We start from the raw sequence: 19,709 nt of genomic DNA on the forward strand, positions 1-19,709 counted from the left end.
TCCCTGAAGCCGACTGACTTCCTGCTAAAAATAAGAGCTGAGAGAAGAATCGCAGAGAGCTGCCACCGAGGGCTGAAATTGGGGAGAGGTTTGGAGTATGAGAGTAAGAGAGGAAAATGGAAAATCAGTACAGAAAAAAAGAGGTAATAAAGGTGGGAGAAAAAGTTTGGAGGAAGACAGAAGGAGAAAATAGGTGTAAGATGTTAAACAAATAAACTGAAGGAGATGCACTACACAAAATAAGAGCAAAAGAAGAGATTAATAAAAGATTGAGGAGACTTCATCGGAAGAAAGATAAAAGAGAAGAAAGTTTGGGAGCAGATAGCGTTACCTGACTGCAGCTCAGCTTGAACCGCCTAATGAATACGCTCAACCGGATCTCCCTGTAAATCTGCTCTGCACACACTGAACAGCGGGAGTTATATTCATCTACTGTATGAATGGGACTGTGTGTATGTGTGTGTGGGTGCGAGTGTGTGTGTGTGTGTGTGTGTGTGTGTGTGTGTGTGTGTGGGGGTGCGAGTGTGTGTGAAAGAGACGGGGAGCAGGGGGGAATAAAATAGAGAGAGAAAGAATAGGAATAGCCGGATAATAAATATTTACACGAGCAGACAAGGAAGAGCTGGCAGAGTTGCAGGGGGACAAGGGGACGACGGCGTAGGAGAGGAGATAGGGATGAAGAGAGGAGAGAGAAAGTAACTTCAGAGGCAGCAGCAGGCACGTTTGGCTCGGTTTATCTTTTCTTTCCCCGTCTCTCCCGTTGCCTCTCTCGCCGCTGGAGTGCGGGGCTAGCGCACACCCCCCCCCCCCCCACACACACACACTCCCTCAGAGAAAGAGACAAATACACAAAGGCGTCCACTAACAGGCTTCCGCCATTCTCGGAGGAGGTTTGCGAAGGTGTTAATGACGCCGGCGACAATGACAATGATGATGGAGATGATAGTTGGGACCGCTCTGCTATACCTCCACTGTTGTAGATTCACCGAGGCAAACGTTTCTCCCCGATGCTCTGGCTTCATACGGGGTCATTTCATTCCGGTTGCTGAAAGATATCATGCAGCGATGATAAGACTTACACTTGCTCCCAAACTCAGCACAGAGATAAGAAACTTCCGGAAAAGTCTGAGCCCGGCAAAGCTCCTACAAAAAGGAACAGCTCCCAGATATACTGCAGAATTCTTAACAGTGCTCTCTATAGTTACAGCAATAAACCAGGAATATTTCTCATTATGACTAAATGTCTGATATGACACCTTTTAATGTTAATTTATCTCACATTGTAGTGATTCAACACACCCTTGGTGGTCAAAAGTATGTCGACAGACTTTTCTATGCAACTGGACAGCTTTGAAAAAAAAATCTTAACTTGAAATCCACTTATTATTCTTTTCCAGGGCCTTCAACTGCACTCACTGTCTTCATTGTCAGATGGAATCTGCTTATTTTGAATGGCTATGGCACACTTGTCCCCATGATATTTGAGTTTAATGCTGTGTTCACACTACGAGCAGCAAAAGAAACATATGGACCAAGCGTGGCCAGCTACATTGTCAACTGCTGAAGTGTTGCTCAAGCATTCGTTGACGTAATTATGTGGTTAAATAGCACTTAGAACTGTCCAACAACATTTTTTTTTTAAGACGGAACGGAACAGGGTGAAACAAAAACATATAATTGGTTGACGCTTAACCGTCGCAACGGAGCGCTAAGGAAAGTTAAGACTGGCTCAACTTTGTTTTGTAGCATGTCACCTCCATCACGCAGCGACACGTCACTTTGTAGCTCAACGGTTTCCTTTAAAAAAGACTAAGAATGTTGCTGTGTCGCTTGTAGCGTCAACGCAGCATTAGTGATGACTGCTGAGCCATCATTACAACTGAGCAAACCCAATTCGATCTTGTGTTAAGGCAGCTATAATCAATAAATATATATATATACTGTATATATATAAACATATATTATTTTTTTTTAAGCAATGTGAATCCCACGGCGGAAAGGCGGACCCTGCCACTTAAGCTTTGATCGTACCTCAATACAGGTGCGGACAACTGTGCAAAATTTGCACGCAACGTGCCTCAATACATCGTGCAGTGAACAACAAGGTAAAAGAATAAAACAATGTGAGCGACCCCTTAACAAGAACAGGACCAATGGCCAGGGGTCCAAAGGACCTTCACGGACATGGACAAATAACGAATCTAACATCAGACAGACTGACGGACATGCTTATGCTACAATAGATTGGCCTTAACAAAGAAAACTGTCAATATAGAGAAGCAGTCAGAAAATAAATAGTGTCAAATATTAAAAGTGGAATGTAAATATTCAAATTGTGAGGATCATCCGCTCCATCGGCTTTTGAAAGCCTGCTCTGTATCAGTGGTGTCAGTGTTAAACTACAGGGATATGAGCTGAGAGCAACGTAACACAAACCAGACTCACGCCGTACCACATCACACTTAAAGGACCATACTGTGGGTTTTTGCATGTTTCACACAAATTACATACTGTGGTTTGTTTTCCAAAGCACTGCACCAGTTTCTTTCTTATTTCCAGACAGCGGCTGGTTCCAATTAATGTCAGTAGGCTACGCTTGCAGAGACCTCCTGTACATCACATTGAACACTCAGTCTACTTCACTCTTTTGTCAAAGTTCTCATTGTGTGGAAGTGCAGTTATGAGCAGAGAACCTTTATAAAAACAACTCTGCTTTGTGGTGTGTTCAAGGAAGTCCTCAAAGATTTGGCAATCGGCTGCCACATAGCGATGCATTTATGAGCTCTGTTGTTAGAAAATTGAACACAGAGGACAAACACGAAGCAGACTGGGAAATAGTGTTGCTTGTTACATTTAGGATATGTGCTGTTCACAAGTTGACTCAAAGCTTTGATGCTCTCAGAGCATCCTTGAACTCACCAACAAGGAAGAGAAGACTGAAATCTATTCATTAAAGGAGGAAATCGATTTATGGCATGCTTGGGAAAACCATCAGCAATAAAGTCAAGTATGTCTTTGCAGTCAATGTTGTAAAATGTGTAAAATCCCTGATCTGGCCCTTTAATTTACAGTGAAAACCGGAACAAAAGCATTTTTGCCCTGAGAATCCTCTGCTAATGAAAGCGATCTTAAAAACTCGTGGCATAGTAACTGTCACTGACCGTCACAATGGGAACTAGATAGAGAAAACCCGGGCCTTGACCCGCTCTGGATCCAGAACCACAACTTCCACAGATGCTAACCTAGCCAGTCGTTGAACTTCTTGACCTCGGAGGGCAGTCCCAGCTCGGTGAAGTCTCCGGCATGGATGAACACGTCTCCGTACGGCATCTGGATGCTGTCGGTGCGGGAGTGGGTGTCCGAGATGCACACAAAGCGGGTGTGGCCCGGCGGCTTCGGTGCGTCGTGGGGCATCGGGTCCACCCTGAAGCGAGGAGGGACAACAAAATACAAGCAAGTTAAGGGAGAGGGAGAGGAAAAAAAGGTCACTGCGGCTCTTGGATAACTTAAACAATACAGAAGAGAGAGAGAGAGATGCAGCGCTGTATACAAAGTCTCTGTGGTAAGAGGCTGACAATGAAAGAAGTTTGAATTGGTATCCAGCAGAACATCATCCCCACAGACTGAGGCAGCGGAGTAAAGGAGAGACGTAGCGAGTAGCAAGAGGCCACAACAAAAGCACGGCGCTGAAAGAGACAGAAAGGAATGTGCAGAGATAGAAAAAGAATAAAGCACAGATATAGAAAAAGAGCAGAGTCCTGTGGGATCTGCAGCGAGTGTGCAGATCCACGGGGTCTCCAGGGGGGAAAGAGGGGAGCTGGTGAATAACCGTGGCCCACTTTAGCGAGCGCTCCTCCAGGTACGATAACACCCAGCCCAGCCTCCACCCCCTCCTCTTCCTCCTCTGCACCCCACCACAAGAGAGAGACGGGTGGAAGTGGGAAAGGAGATATGCATCCATGTAGGAGAGTCACAAAGTAATGAAATACAGATATGGGTTCATGGAGAATGTTTCATTTCTACATGTGGGTATTCGGAAATGTAAAATTATGCTTTTTGGAGCCCCGCTCTTTCTGAGCATCAATATAACAGTGTTTATTCTTGGTTATATGAACTCAAGTTAAAACTGAAACTAACACGGAACATATGGAAGTTAGAGAAGCTGTGTTACTACAAATGCAACATTGAAGGAAGACAAATTACATGTAGCCTAATATGATGGTTTCTCTTTCTGTTCATTTATTCTCAAATAAATTGCCTTTGTTACGCCACAACATGGCGTGCTCTCCTCTCTTGCGCCGTGTGTCGCGTTTTTCTAGCATTTTTAAGATGCCCCATAAAAGTTTAAACTTTCGCAACTTTTCAAAGGAAGTCACAAAGTCGCACACTTGGCCCAGTGACCCAATCAAATCGAGCCAGAGGAGGGCTTTACTACCGACTTCCTGTTTTGATGCCAGTAGATGTGGTAGGAACGAACAAATGCAGACGAAAGGTTGAAATTAGCGTTTTTTTATTCTGATGAACTATATAATTTCCCCCCTCCTCCTCATTCAACAGCAGAGCAACAGCAATAGCTTGATACATTTTTTGAGAATAATAATAATAATAATAATAATTTGCCTAAATTTGCCTCAAAATATTCCTTACTGACAATCAAATCTAAAAATGTGCCGCCCTCTCTGCACATTCAAAAGATGAGCTTGTGCTGTAGCATGTTGTAGACTCATGGTGTTAGAGTATCTGAAGAGGATTGTTTGGTTGCTAGCATGCTAGTTAGCCTAGCGTGCTGTTAGATTGCTAGATAGCTTACTAGTTAGCTTAACATGGTGTCTCAGGATGATTTTTTTGTTTGATGTTTTCTTTGTTTTGTTTTCCCCAACTGGTAGATCAAAACAGTGTCAAGTCCAGAAATCCATTTCAGAAATGCTGTTGTTTACATGTATAAGCTTGTATAAGCTATCCATACAACAAAACATTGTCATTTTTATTTTCCTCTTTCTGTATAAAATTCGAATAAATCAGATAAAACGTGTTAGTTGAGCGTTAGAGGTGTTGTTGTCACTTTTACTTCGACTTGATTCCGATACTGAGATGATACCTTGGCAAAAGCCTAAAACATCAGTAAAATAAATGGAATAATAGATGGATGATAATAATTCCTGATTAGATCTAAATATATATATATATATATATATATATATATACCTGTATATATCAAAAGTAAATGTTAAAAAAGTAATCATATCCAGGATGCACAGGAAAAGGATCCGAGGATATGCAAACCAAAATGTCAACAAAATGAAATGGGCTCTAAGTGTAAATGACGGCTGTATGCTCCTCTAACCACCTGTTTCTTATATTTACTCACATGTGGACGTGTGGCGGCTGGAAGCGTCCCTGGTTGATGTTGTAGAAGGTGAAGGCCTGAGTTGGGTTGGTGCTGTATTCGTCCACTTCCACCGCCGTCCTGTTGCCTCGCTGGGCTTGCGACTGAGCCTGTGACTGCTGCCGTCTTGCAGCCATGATCTCTGACAGGGTGAAGGCCATGGCACAGGGGACCGGAGCAGAGCGGGGTGTAGGAGGGCCAGGTGTCGGGAGGGGAAGTTTAGCTACTTGTTGTTTTTGCTCCAGGATAGCGAGCAGCTAGTCCAGGCTCGAGGAGAGGCTGCTGTGAGGCGTCCTGACGGGCTCAAACCCTTGCTGAGCAAACAGTCACGGTCAGCTGGGGAGAGGACATCACCTCCTTTCTCCTCTTTCTCTTCTTCTCTATGAAAACGACAGAGCAGAGTTGATATGAAGAATGTGTGGTAAAGACAGGAGTTTTGAGAAGTGGTGGAGCAAAAATAATGGATTTCACAGTTTGAAGTCATCTATGAAGCCAAATATTTTCTTCTTCAATGGAAAGTTTAGATGCTACTATTTGCTTAGATGCTACTATATTCAGTTTACAATGAAACAAAACAAATTTGTTTAATTGTAAACTGAATATTTTGGGGTCTATGTCATCTCTGGTACCTTTCCTGGGACAATTTCATGACAATTCCTGAAACTAACTTCTTAGATATTAGAGACAATAGTTTACAAATCCTTTGATTTCTTAGGATCATTTCCTTCCACCAAATTATGTTTGGTGGAAGGAAATTATGTTTGTCCATTTTTTTTTTCACAGCAGTCTTCCACAAGCTGCTATCTTAACATTTGTGAGTAACAGTTGCCATGTTCGTTGTTTACATTCATAATAGTAATTTTGGGGGAGTGGCTTGGAGGGAGGCCTTAAGGGACAACTTGGAGACTTTCTTGCTAGATTTAGCAACTTGCAAAGAAGTTGGAAACACTGGGCTGGGTTTTTATGTTGGATCATTTTTAAAAGCTAGCGTACTCTTGCTAGTTTTCTCAATAACCAACCCTGGCACCAATCTGCTTACTATTTTCTTTATTAATTGATTAATCGTTTGTTCTATAAAATGTGAGAAAATAATGCCCAACACAATATCCCAAAGTCCAAACTGATATTATCAGGGATCTAGTTTTATCCAGTGAGTCCAAGATTTACCATCAAAGAAGAAGCAGTGAATCCTCACTATTAAGGGGGTGGAGCTATGGAGAGTATTTTTCTTTGAAAATGTCTGTTGATCAACTAATTCATAAATTAGCGGAACATTTGAGGTCTACAACAAAAGGTTTTTATTCTCAATTAATATCAATCTTTTGTTTTTTCGATAAACTTGTGAATCCTATAAAAAGTGAGAAAACATGTGAAAAATGTCCCCCAAGCTCTGAGAGCCTAAGGTGACGTCTCAAATGTCTTGTTTGTCTGACCACCAGGCCAAGGCAAAAGATTTTCTAAATGCTCACGTTTGAGAAGCTGGAAGCAGAGAATATTTGCCACTTTTGCTGGATTAATTAAATCACTGTAACAAATAATCGATCATCAAAATTGTTGCTTCCAACCAACTGATCTATTCATCGGCAGCAGAAAACCATCTCAGCTCAAAAACAACTTCAACAAAGTTCTTGAACACGTCTTATGGTGCGTTCACACCAAACGCGGCGCGAATTATTCGCGCGAGTAGATTACATACAAAGTCTATGCACAGACGCGATGAGACTGGAGTGACGCGAATTTGCGATGGCGCGGCGTGATTGACGCAAATTCGCAGCGAGTTTGACGCGAATTCGCCCCAAACGCGTGAGTTGAAATTTTTCAACTTCGGCGAAATATTCGCATTATGCCCCAGCGCCTATCAGCGTTGAGATGTTTCTCCTGTCATCACTGACTGTCGCTGTTGAATCAGGAAATAAATACTGTAGCCGCCTGTGTTCACCCAGAGCTCTACGATACCTCAAACTATGTGTATAAATGTGTGTGTAAACCATATGGTACAAACAATGAATAGACGCTGCCGTATTTACGTCTAGATGACATTATTCTGAGTGTTGGTGGAGCTGCTACAATGTTAGCATAGCCTAGCACCGATCCATCCGAGCTCCATTGAGAAGACAAGTAGCCTACAAATCGGCATCATTACGTAGTTATTTCGGAGTCCCTTTTTGTCGGTTTATTGCCGTTAAATCACAGCCAAATCAGTTTATTTTGTGTTCATACAGCTGTAGTAAACAGCGACGTTGTGGCTTGCTAGACACAGTGAATACAGCTCGATAAAATCCACGGAGCTCCTCTGGACAATGTTATGAACCAGACATGACGGCGTTTAGTTTCCTGGGATATCTGTGACTTCCACAACACGTACTAAGCAGAAATAGAGGTTATTTTTTCCATGGTTAATGGCGGACAGTTGAACGGCTTTCAGGGCGATAAGCCAAGTCCCCTCTCCGGCGCATCCAGCGCGATTCGTGCGATTCACGCGAATGAACACAAAGTTCATTCGCGTTGATTTGTTCATTTTTTGACGATTTGCATGTGGCAGGCCTCCCTAACAACAACCTGATAAAACAATTATCCATGCATAGCCTGACAGAAAATAGAAATGGAAACCGGCTATAAAGGACAAAGGCATGCAACCCCTGGATTTAAGAACCTGGTTGCTTAAACACTAAATTGTTGGCGATCTATTAAATCACAGAACTGTGGTGAAGTGCATCTGTTAGTGCAGGTTAAATCTGATATTTAAATTCATGAAAAACGGTAATGCGGAATGTAAGTCAGGCTGGAAAGTATAGCTCAAGAACGATTTATTATTTATTTTATATTCAAAGTTTCTTGTTTCCTGCATGTGTACAGTATATTATTTTCATTTCTTTGCTCCTGAGATATAAAGAATACACTGAATTGATGAAATCCTTTTAATCCCTGTCCCCGGTGCGTGAGGCCTGCACGTGCGTGTCGCCCATCAAGAATGGATTCAGCTGTGCAGCTCATATTTTGGAGGCTCTGGCAACTGCTGGGAGGGAGCGGAGCCGCTGAGAGGTGCTGAGATGACGAGGATGCTGGAGACGGAGGTGATAATTTGGGGACAGGCATCTTTGGCAAAGTCCGCCTGGACCGCCAATGCGATGTCGGCGCGCCATCTCGCAGCGCAGTTCTCATTCACTGCAACCTCACACGCTGACAACACATTGGGGTTGACAGATACACTTCACACCGTGGTTGTTGTGTTGCGGGCAAATCCCAGCGTGCTCGGTGTATTCAGGAGTGCATACATTACGAGCATTGTGTGTTCTGCGCGTGCATGCGGTTTGATGTGTATGCGGGCCTGTGCATGCATATTGAAATGTGTTGCTGTTGTCATGAATGTGACAGTGACAGCCCCCTCACACTGCCAGTGTGAGACAGGAAGATGCATTAGCAGATGCTGCGAGATTATAACACATTGGGCCCAAATGCAGTTTTCTGGATCGTGCAGCGCCACACAGGAGGACTGAATGTTCAGCTCACCAACAATAACACCACCACCTGTCCAATCTCAGCCCCAAATGTATTCACTCTGACTGTCTGAAGTCAAAAGTTAGGGTTTGATCAGCTTTCAATATGTGTAAGAAAAGTTTTAATGACAACAGATTCAATTTAAATCCATGCCCTTTCTAACCGCTGCTTTCTGCACACCGGCTCCTTCTGCGGTGCCCACACCAGGAAGAGTCAACAAGCCAACCACACCTACAGACTGACTAGTAAAGCGTCGCGGTACACACCAGTAAATGTTCTAGCCACTGCTCTACAACACCATCGTGATAGGGTTTGTTCACTTTCTACTTAATGCTTTTAACACATGATTTTCATCCTTTGTGGTAATTTTGCATCTCTTCGTGGTTGTTTTGCGTCTTTTTGTGGTTGTTTTGCGTCTCTTTGTGGTCATTTTGCATCTCTTTGTGGTAATTTTGCATCTCTTTGTGGTTGTTTTGCATCTCTTTGTGGTTGTTATGTATCTCTGTTTGGTCGTTTTGTGTCTCTATTTGGTCATTTCGCGTCTCTTTGTGGTTGTTTTGCGTCTCTTTGGGGGCATCCTGTGTCTCTTTTTGGTCATTTTGCATCTCTTTGCAGTAGCTTTTATGGTTGTTTTGTTTCTCTGTGTGGTCATTATAGTTGTTTGATTGACTTTTATGATTGACGTTAATATGAGAGCAGACGTTTTGCCCCAACACATGTTCATGTGAATCATACTCAACCCTAAAGTAACTGCAGTTTTATGCAATTCAGAATCCCCACGAGAAGATAAGAGATTTCCGGATTTGCCTGTTATGGATGGTGTTATGGATAAGTAACACTTAACAGTACTATCTTGATTTAAAAGGAATATCCCTTTATTTTGAGACTACTAAATACATTCAGAAATGTTCAGTCATTTGCTTTCTTCAGGCTTAGGAGAAACATGACTCTCTTTCCTGTGACATCCTCAGTGGAGTGAAAGTCACCTTCAAGGTTTTTTAAGAGCATTGTATACACATATGCATCTACCCAGGAACGACAACTTCTCAAAATCATATCAAGAGAAAAGTGTAGACCAGGATTTACAGATAAGTAATACAACAAAGAAGGAGAATGATTACTTGTCCCATGAAAAAGACAGAGCACATCGTGCAGATATCTCTACCATTTCATATTTTTGGAAAGAGATTAAAACATAATTCAAATTGTATTTTCAAGATTAAATACAAAACCATGCCAACATATAGATTTTCACCCATGCTCGTGCTCTGTAGTTATACTATGAACTCAGCTGAACTAGATTCAATTACAGTACGAGACGCAGAATAGCTATTTTTCCAAAGCAGGAATTTGTTTTCACAGCAGGCAAAAAAATAAAACATGTAAAAATGTTATCTAAGTAGAAGGAGAAGTATTAACTGTTGGTGAAGATACACGACTATACAAACTAAATGGACATCAATGTTTAGGCTGGACTATTTGGAGCTCTGCTATTGACACAACTGAGTTCTTCTCTCAAACGAGAGATGTTAACGACAATTAAAGCTCACAGAGGCTCCACTTTAGGGGCCCCTACCTTGTTCAGTGTAAAGAGAAGAAAGGAGAGGAGAGGAGAGGAGAGGAGAGGAGGAACAAAGTTGATGGCAGCAGCAGCATCCATACGGATCAGAACAGTCCCAGATCCAGATCCAGATAGAGCAGAGAGAGTCCTGTACTGTACGGAATGCTGTTGAGGCTCTAGAGTGGTTAATAAATGCAGAAAGAGAAGACAGGCTGTCTGATCGATGCTCTCTCCTCTTGGGCACATTCTCCTATTTAACAGGCGGCCGTCACATTAGACCGTGTGGCAATTTCCTCCGCTTATTCGCTAATTTTGTTCTGTTACATATGGACACAGAAAATTAAAGTGCATCTGAGTGTGGTGCTATATTATCTGATTTCATGCATATGACTTACAGCTCTGTGAAATACATTCAAAACCAATGAGGAGGGGAAAAAATACAAAATAGAATCACCCGTGATGGAAAAATGATGGAAGAATAATAAGAACATTTCTTTCTTGTAGCTACTCTTGAACAACTATTAATTATTATGGCCAAATTCACATTTAATTCACTCACACACTATTTGTTTCAATGGATTACTTTGAAGGCAGAATTTTGTAAGCCTAAATTAAAATCAGACATTGAATCCCTTTTCAGTGTTGTGTGGGTGATTGTGAAGAAGTTTCCCTCCACTCTTCAGAATCTGCAGCCTGCGCTCTGGTTAACTGAACTATAATACAACTTTGGTCTCTCTCTGAGACATGGAGGCTCCATAAGCCTCTCCAGCCTGTACTGTCCGCGGACACTTTCGATGCAATGCTACTGAAACCTGATCCAACATAAGAGCGTTCCGGTGCTAGAAGGCGTTATATCTGGTAACGTGAATGCGTGCCGTTTAATAAAAGCCAGGCTTCTCAGACGTCCGCAGAATCCCGCTGACATGTGAGAGGAGAAATAAGACATGAGGGTCCCGAGCAGAGATGAACCGGGGAAATGCGTAGCGCTCTGTGGGCGCAGTGCAAGTCTCTGCTCCGGTCTCGCATGAAAAAAAGAACAACTCTGCGTAAATGCACCTAAAGATTATGAAGAGGAATCAACCTACCGGCTCCGGTGGTGGGCTGCAGTGAGGCTGCTGGAGGACGGGTGTGGAGAGAGGACGGTGCGTGCGCTCACTGAGAGGAGACGCGCTGGTCAGTTTGAATGCGGACCCCGTGGTGCACCGATGGAGCGTCTCTCTCTCTCTCTCTCTCTCTTTCTCTCTCTCTCTCTCTCTCTCTCTCTCTCCCGGATCAGTCCCTCCCACCGTATTTCCCGGTGAGCGGTACATTGAGGAGGAGCAGAGGAGGGAGGGAGGGAGGACGGAGAGCTGCTGCGCGGCTCCACAGAGCTTATCCCCGGTCACATTTACTCTGAGGCTCCCGCTGATGGGGCCACGCCGGGCCACCAGTGTCCAGGATTTAATGAATACTGAGGTCATGAGTCCCTTATTCCCCCAACAAATATTTCAATGTAAAAGTTGATTCTGTCATGTTTATAATTCTACTGACCAAATATGTTTTCTGTTCATTTCATCATCCAACATGATGATTTAAAGGCTGTTACAAAGCCTTCGCCTTCACTGACAACAATATATGTAATTGAATCAAAAAACATCTTTAATAAATTATATGTATTTTAGTTTATGTATTTATTTAGTTGTGGAATAAGTATTCAGATCTAAAAAATACTCAGGTACAAGTAAAGGTCCTTTGTGCAGATACCAAAGTACAGTAGGAGGTAAAAAAAAAAGCCTTCAAGTATCAAAATGCTGTATTATTGCATATTGGAATTATTGATACATTACTGTGTATGCAGCAGTCTTGTAGCTACTTTATACATATACGTTCATACTTTATATATTGTTGTATTGTTTAATCTATGACATTGCATCATATTTGATAAACGTTCCTTTATCTTCAAAGTAATTACTTTGGAATGAATGTGAGTGGTTCGAAAACATCATCAAGTATCAGAAATTGTGCATACTCAAGTAAAGTATATGCATCTCAAAATTATACTTAAGTACAGCACTCGTTTGTTTGATTAAATGTCAGAAAAACACGGAAAACTATTATCACAAGCTCAAGTTGACACATTCAAACAGCTGACAAACGTTCCAAAGTGTTCTGTTTAATTAGAGAACAAAGAATACCAACACATATTCATATCTGAGAAGCAGGAACAAGGGAAATGTAGACATTATTGCTTTGAATTAATTCTAAATTGTCAAATTTGCTCAGATAATTTTGATGTCGCCCCGATGATATCAGTGCAGGGACCTATGCATCACTCATTACAAACACAAGTCAGTTTCTTTCGTTTATTTTCGAGACTCATGCGTCATATAGATATTAGAGCAGGAATATATCTATATGATATATTCCTGCTCTAATGTGTCTCTCTCATTTCTCAAAATACCCCATAAGGAAGAAAGCAAGTTAGAACCACCATGGACCGATGCAGGAGAAAGACACATAAAGTGCCCCATCTGATACCTGTACAGTACCAAAGAACCCCGATGTCTCATCTGCATGTATGATTATTATGACCTATTGTATATTCATGAAGAAAAACTAAATGTTACAACATTTCCACACTGACACACCTCTCTAGTGCTGGAAGAAGTATTCAAATCATTTATAGTTGAGTAAAAGAACCAGTAGAAAAAACAATAACTCACAACTCCTGCTAACATTAATCCGATGTAAGAAAAAGTAAAGAAGTATTATTAGCAAAATGTAGACAATTGCTGTGACTGATATATTCTATTGTGCTTTGCTGAAATGAGAAAAAAGCCATTCACTCCCCACATGATTGGTTGTGTAAGGGTTAATCAGTCAAATGACAGCATTACACCGTCTCACCACCTCTGCTCCTGTTTATCCGCAGGTAATTGGACTGAGATTTAGGCTGGTAATGAGCTAAACAAATAGACCACAATCTGGAGCTCAAACACCTGCATCCATAACCACCCCGGTTTAGGCGGAAGCCTCCAGTCTGAGGTTGGAGTGAGTCCGCCATCTGCTGGCCATATGTGGTCGATTTGTCAATGAATTGGGATCCACTGAGCAATAATCCCTTGGCCCAGGGGTCGGCAACCTTTTCTATCCAAAGAGCCATTTTGCCCTATTTTCCACCAAATAAAATTCATCTGGAGCCGCAAAAGCTATTTGATATCACAGCTTATAAAGTTGTATATATACAAAAACTATAGTTTGTTGTATTTATGAAAATATAGAACAAGAATAAAGACAATTCTTGACATTTTTTTTGCAATTTTACCCGATATAACAATATCAAACTCTTATGAAGAGCTCAGTTTGCTGTAGCAGCTGAGAAATCGCTCTTTTTCGCTCATCTCCAGCGTGACACTTGCAAATGCTGTGTGCTTGTTCTGGAAGCATACAGGTAAGCCAGCATCGTTGGCAGTGAAAGCAAATGAAGACGTCCATGCAGAGTTAAAGTCTCTATTCTCCTCCGTGACTTTTCTTTTTTTGGATTAATCCATTGATAGTTTACAGAGGGCGGGGGTCTGAAAATCATGATTAGCCATGTGCAGGGTAAATCGCTTGACAGGGGTAGAGGATTTAACTGCCTGTGGGAATAATTAACATATAAGATTCTGTTCATTCTTGTTTATAAATTATATTCTCTCTGAACATGTTTCTCTTTTTGGAGAGAGTCATGTGAGATAACTTCATGAGATCGGCGCAATTTTCCTGCTCTTGTTTCTATTTCCTCGTCTCAGCCCCGTGTGTCACGGTGTGTGTAAACCTGGAAACTTGTCAGAATACCCACATTTGATTGGCTGAGCTGCACCACGTGATGTGATATACAACGCATCGGTCGGTGTGTTTCCTGCATCGCCGAACAAGTGCCGTAACGGCTGAATAAGAGGCGCCGGTTAAAGTTTAAACTCGGTGCCCAATATGTATAATTCCGAATTATCTATCGGTTTTTAGTTCCTGGATCCGGATCCGGTGCGCCAGTTGGGGACCTCAGGGAGCCGCAACAGAGAGGCTAAAGAGCCGCATGCAGCTCGCGAGGCGCAGGTTGCCGACCCCTGCCTTAGCTCATTTAGCCCCTAAAAGCTCCAGTCCCTTCAGGAAAAATATCTTTACCTTTTCTAGAGGTGGCGGACTCATTCTCTTTGAAAAGTTCAGGCTATTCTCATTCACTGTTCTTTCTTATACTTACAAAAATGCACTATAATTTGTATACAACCCATGTAATCGTGAGTGCGGACACGCAGGGCTGCCGATGAGGAAGTCAGGTGACGCAGAAGGAAGAGCGACAAAACTGGCACACAGGACTTTACACCAGGAGACCAAAAGTCAACTTTGACTTAATTTACCTTACTTTTTATTAACTATGTATCTTCCTACATGAACTACATCTGGTTACTATGTTGCGTATCCAACATACTTACTTTAACTCAAACCACAAACTTTTCCTTGACGTAACCAAGTAGTTTTGCTGCCTAAACAGGTTCCGCACTGCAGGAGCTTGATCCGGCGCACTGACAGCTTTTCGTAAGTTATCGTACGAACTTTCGTATAAGGATACGATGTTAGGATTCCTGTCTGCTCCTCTGTTTTTTCCCCTGTCTGTTTTGTTATTGTGGGCCATGTGCTTATGCTTTGTTTTTGTGTCAGCCTACAGTTTCTACCCCCGTGTTCCGCCCTCTACCACACCCCTATCCTCAGGCTCAGCTGTGGGGAATTCCAGGTGATCATCCCCAGCTGGCTTAAATACCTCGGCGTTTCCCCAGCGCGGCATCAGTCCGTCCGGTTACCAGTCTGGTCACGTAAGTCTGAACACCGATTCAGTGAAGATTGTTACCTGTTTGTTTTCTGTTCCTTCAGTTTTGAGTGCAGTCGAGTTTCTCCCGACTCCGGAGGCAACCTGTCCTGGCCTCGGTTGAGCTTCCCTCCCGACTCCGGTGGAGATTATAGGAGTGACTTTAATTTGCTGGACAGTTAGTCTTTGTTTTTTGTTTGTTCATTCTGTGACTCCTCCTGCACAGTTAAATAAAGTCTTGGCTGGAGTAAACCTGCTGTGTGCGTGCGTTTGGGTCCACTAACTACACTACCACATAACATACGATGCATAAACATTTTTCAAGGCTGTGTTTAAGCAAAACTCAATACTGCTGAATACTGCTGTAGTTATGTCGGGCCCTAGTGCACGCTATTTACTATTTATCAAAAATGTTTGATAGTTACTTTGGCTATTAGAAATACTTTGGAAATGGATCTCTCTCAGCGATATGAACAGGAGGAATTTCAATGTTCACATGGGCATTGTTTTAATTAAAACCTTCTGGGCCCTAGCCCTATTTTTAGGCCTCTTCTAGAAAATTGCATAGCCATACGCAAAAGAGTCCTGAGCTCTAACTACAAGGTCTATTTTAATAATTTTGATGATAGAATACTGGTAACACTTGTGAGATGTGTTTAATTGTGTAAATATTGTGTATATGTTACTGGTTAATAACTGATATACTTATGGCACAGCTCAAATTGAAAAATTTCTAGTTCGCCTGAAAAAAAGCACTTGTATTGAACATTTTTTTATTTAAATAATGCAGCTGCAAGCCTAAAATCACACCACAGCCATAGAACAGCACGTGTTACATGTCCCCACAACATATTTTACTTCGATTGAGTGAAGCAGGCCAGCATAAATGGTCATAAAAATCAAAATTATGATTTTCGGAACCAGCTGTTGCATTGCTGTATACTCATTTTATATACTATATAACTACATATTAACTATATATTCACTTTTCTTATCACTAAGAGTGTTCAATAATCCTAATAAATCAGTTTGACACCATTTTGAATAATTTTGAGCAGTTATGATGTGTCATATCTGTCATTCATAACAATAAATGGCTCATAATGTGTGTCATGTGACCCTGGTAAGGCCGATTTACTGGTGTGAGACATTTTTAGATGCGGGATAGTCCAACGGGAGCCATGCAGGGGTGTTTCATCGTATCCGGGTCTGTTTACTGACTAAAAATCGCAAAATGCTGGGCGAACCCCCCTCTCTACATGGATTGCTCCACCCCACAGAATCGTCTGCCATTTTGTCATTCATTCCGCCAGCGCATTGATCTCACTCACAGGCATGCAGCACAACATGGAGGAAAGAGCTGCGCCGAAATCCGCTGGAATAAATCCGTTTTTCATCGCCAAAACCGTCAAAACGTAAGTTTCTTTACCCAATTTTTTTTCTCGTGACCTGTGGCTGATGTTGGCATGCATACCCATAACTTTTGAGCGGTTTGAAAGAGAGTAATTTGGACGCCGCTGTGCGTTTCCGGGTCGAATCGTGCCCCTCCTGCACGTGTTCATCCGCCATGTGCGATCATGCTCCGTGATGAGAGAGCCATAGAGTGAGCATAGATCGTCGATTTTTGGCCAAAATTGTGGCAAATCTTCTAGATATCTTCCAGATATGATATTAGTTCATGTATAATTGTGTTTGCAGTGTTTACAATGGCTGGTATGATGATGTTGCTCAGACTTTTCCCGTTAATTCGATATTTAATATGTCTGGAGCAATAACCATATTTCTTTATGAAAAATGCTTTCTATGACACGCTGAATGCTGCACACTCTAAAACAGCCCCCCGTGGGGAGCTCTCGGGTCCTATAAGTAAGGCTTGACTTTTTTTTTTTTTATCCTATCCGTTAATTCATTTGTCATGCTTTCTCTGATTCATCATACTAGTTGGCCGCGATATTTGCACATTTTGTACTTTATGTTAAGACATATCTGTGGTCTTATTATGGTGTTAATAAAAGTGTGGTAATGTGCTATTGGCTCTGGCAACAAGGCTGCAGATCTATCAGTGTGTTCCCGTCCGTTCTTTCTGATGCAAATATACAGTATTTTGTTAACAAAACACATTGCATTTTGCAGGTTTGTAACATGTATCATAAATCGCTGCCCTAAATGCACCAGATTCATCTGGTAATTAGACGAAATAGCGGTTCTGCCACATTCTTGTCACTTGTCGCCTTTATTGCTTCATATCCAGTGAACATTGACAAAGCGACTGATGGTAGAAAGTCAACAAGATAGCGATGGGAGAGTAATCTCAGCATTTGGCACGGTTGCATTTGCCTGCAGATGCCGGCTGCTGATTGGACGTGCTGGAAAGAACACGTAGGAAATATCAGATCAGCCTGTCGAATATGATTAATGGCCAACAGCAAAGTAGATGAGGACTCAACAATAAAACAGGCTGTGAACTCCATCATTACAGGACTGGCTCTGTCAGTCGGAGTTATAGGCCATTCACATCTGGGTGAATACACGGATTCTGTAATCCATGCTCATGTAATTGTTTTGTGGATGTCTTAAACAAGCATTACAATTACAGACAACTGAGAAAGAAAAAGACACAAGAAGAGGACATGGATTACCTTACTAAAGTTTGTAAGGTGACTTGTTTATTTCCTGGAGCGAACTTTCTCTTCTTCTGGTGCCAGCTGATTGACAGGAAGGAGAGTGGTGTAATGCAGCGGTGATGTGAAAACACTCAGTTCAGCTCAGACACAATGAAAAAAACAAACCTAGATGAAAACAAATGGCGGTGTCACGCTTTGATGGATTACCTCGCTTTGTGGAAGCTGTTATTTTAATAGTTTCTCGAAAAAAACAGCAATTTGTCTGCTTATGATGGAGGAACAATAGTCTATAACCAGTCCCCTCAGCCTCTCTGTCCCACTACAACAGGGGTCACCAACCTTTTTTAAACTGAGAGCTACTTCAAGGGTACCGAGTAGTACGAAGGGCTACTTATTTGATACAAACTTCCTGAATAACAAAATTGCACAGATCACCTTAATAATAATAATATATGTGAAGAGACTGTTTGATCACATGTCAGTTAATTATTCCTCACAATAATTATTAATAATGATTTCCACAACTATGATGGTATAGCTACACATACGTATTTAAACATGCAACTTTTATTTCTGTTAATCTGTTTCAACATTTGAAAGTCAGAGGTATCACATCTCTGATATATTTGTATCATCACATGATCAAAGCCGGTTACTTTTGCACATAGCGCCTGCTGGTGAATGATGCAGTGGCAATGTAGAAATTTTGCGACGTCTGGGTCACCTTTGCATTGCGCAATGAAGCCTGCATGCCGGCCCGTCATCGCGGGAGCCCCGTCTGTTGTCACCGACACCAGCTTTTCCAATGGTACCTTTTTCTCCACGAAGAAACTAGTAACCAGTCTCGTCTATAGCGGAGCGGGGGATCCAACCCTCCGAGGCGCGCGAGCGTCTTCAGGCGCCCGCGTTCAAATCTCTAGTCTGGGCCTTTTCGGTCGGATTGCGTTGCCTCGCCTCTACCCCCGCCACCCCTGAGTTGTTGCCCCGCGGCCTGTTCCGAGGATTTACGGACCTGACGACGGGGTGCGCTTGCGGCTCGCGTCTGGCACCAACGGGATGCGCCCGCCATTCAGAACCTGAAAACCTAGTGCGGTGCAGCGGCCTCGTCCTGGCTGTCAGCCGTGCGCCAACTCTCTTATGACAAGAAATGTTGTCATTTTAAAATCTGCACTAATGCAAGCGTTTTTGATTAAAAAAGAACAGCAACTACAATTTTAGACGGAGCTCCATGATGACTAGTGCTATTTTTAGAACATGTCTTGCGGGCGATTCACGTGGTCCCTGCGGGCGACAGGGTGCCCGCGGGAACCGTGTTGGCTACCTCTGCACTACAACCAGTCCACTCAGCCTCTCTGTCCCACTATAACCAGTCCACTCAGCCTCTCTGTCCCACTATAACCAGTCCACTCAGCCTCTCTGTCCCACTATAACCAGTCCACTCCGCCCCTCTGTCCTACTATAACTAGTCATCTCAGCTTCTCTGTCCAGTAGAACCAGTAACATCTGTACAGTGGTACATTGTCTGTTTGGGAGGAATAAACAAATCCACCCAAATAATGCGTTGTAAAAACTAGAGAACATTGAGAGGAGCGTGTTTTTTTTTACTGATTTTATTCTACTTTCCTACCCTTATTATCAGAGGAAATCAACGTCACCTGTGCAAGAGCACTCAGCGAAAGGGACAAGCATACAGACTCATGAACGACATCGAGAGGAAAGAAAAAGATAGAGGTGGACAGGGAGGAGGGCAACAACAGCTGGTAATAAACACAACACTCACAAACAGTGTAAGACGGTAGAGTTCAAGAAATAAATTGA

At 42.4% G+C, this 19,709-nt stretch overlaps 1 protein-coding gene across 1 annotated transcript in view; it reads right to left on the reverse strand.

Annotated features, from left to right (window-relative positions):
* mpped1 (metallophosphoesterase domain containing 1) overlaps positions 1-5,676 on the reverse strand; it is a 73,648-nt gene extending 67,972 nt beyond the window's left edge. The window contains exons 1-2 of the mRNA XM_076076198.1: positions 5,369-5,676; positions 3,243-3,424 (exon numbers count right to left, since the gene is read on the reverse strand). Coding sequence (XP_075932313.1) covers positions 3,243-3,424; positions 5,369-5,547 — 361 coding nt within the window. The 5' untranslated portion in view covers positions 5,548-5,676. The remainder of the gene's footprint in view (positions 1-3,242; positions 3,425-5,368) is intronic.
* Between the last annotated feature and the right edge of the window lie 14,033 nt (positions 5,677-19,709).

This window comes from Anarhichas minor, unplaced genomic scaffold, assembly GCF_050575085.1.
Source record: "Anarhichas minor isolate MPS153535 unplaced genomic scaffold, ASM5057508v1 ptg000055l, whole genome shotgun sequence".
NCBI classification, from domain to species: domain Eukaryota; kingdom Metazoa; phylum Chordata; class Actinopteri; order Perciformes; family Anarhichadidae; genus Anarhichas; species Anarhichas minor.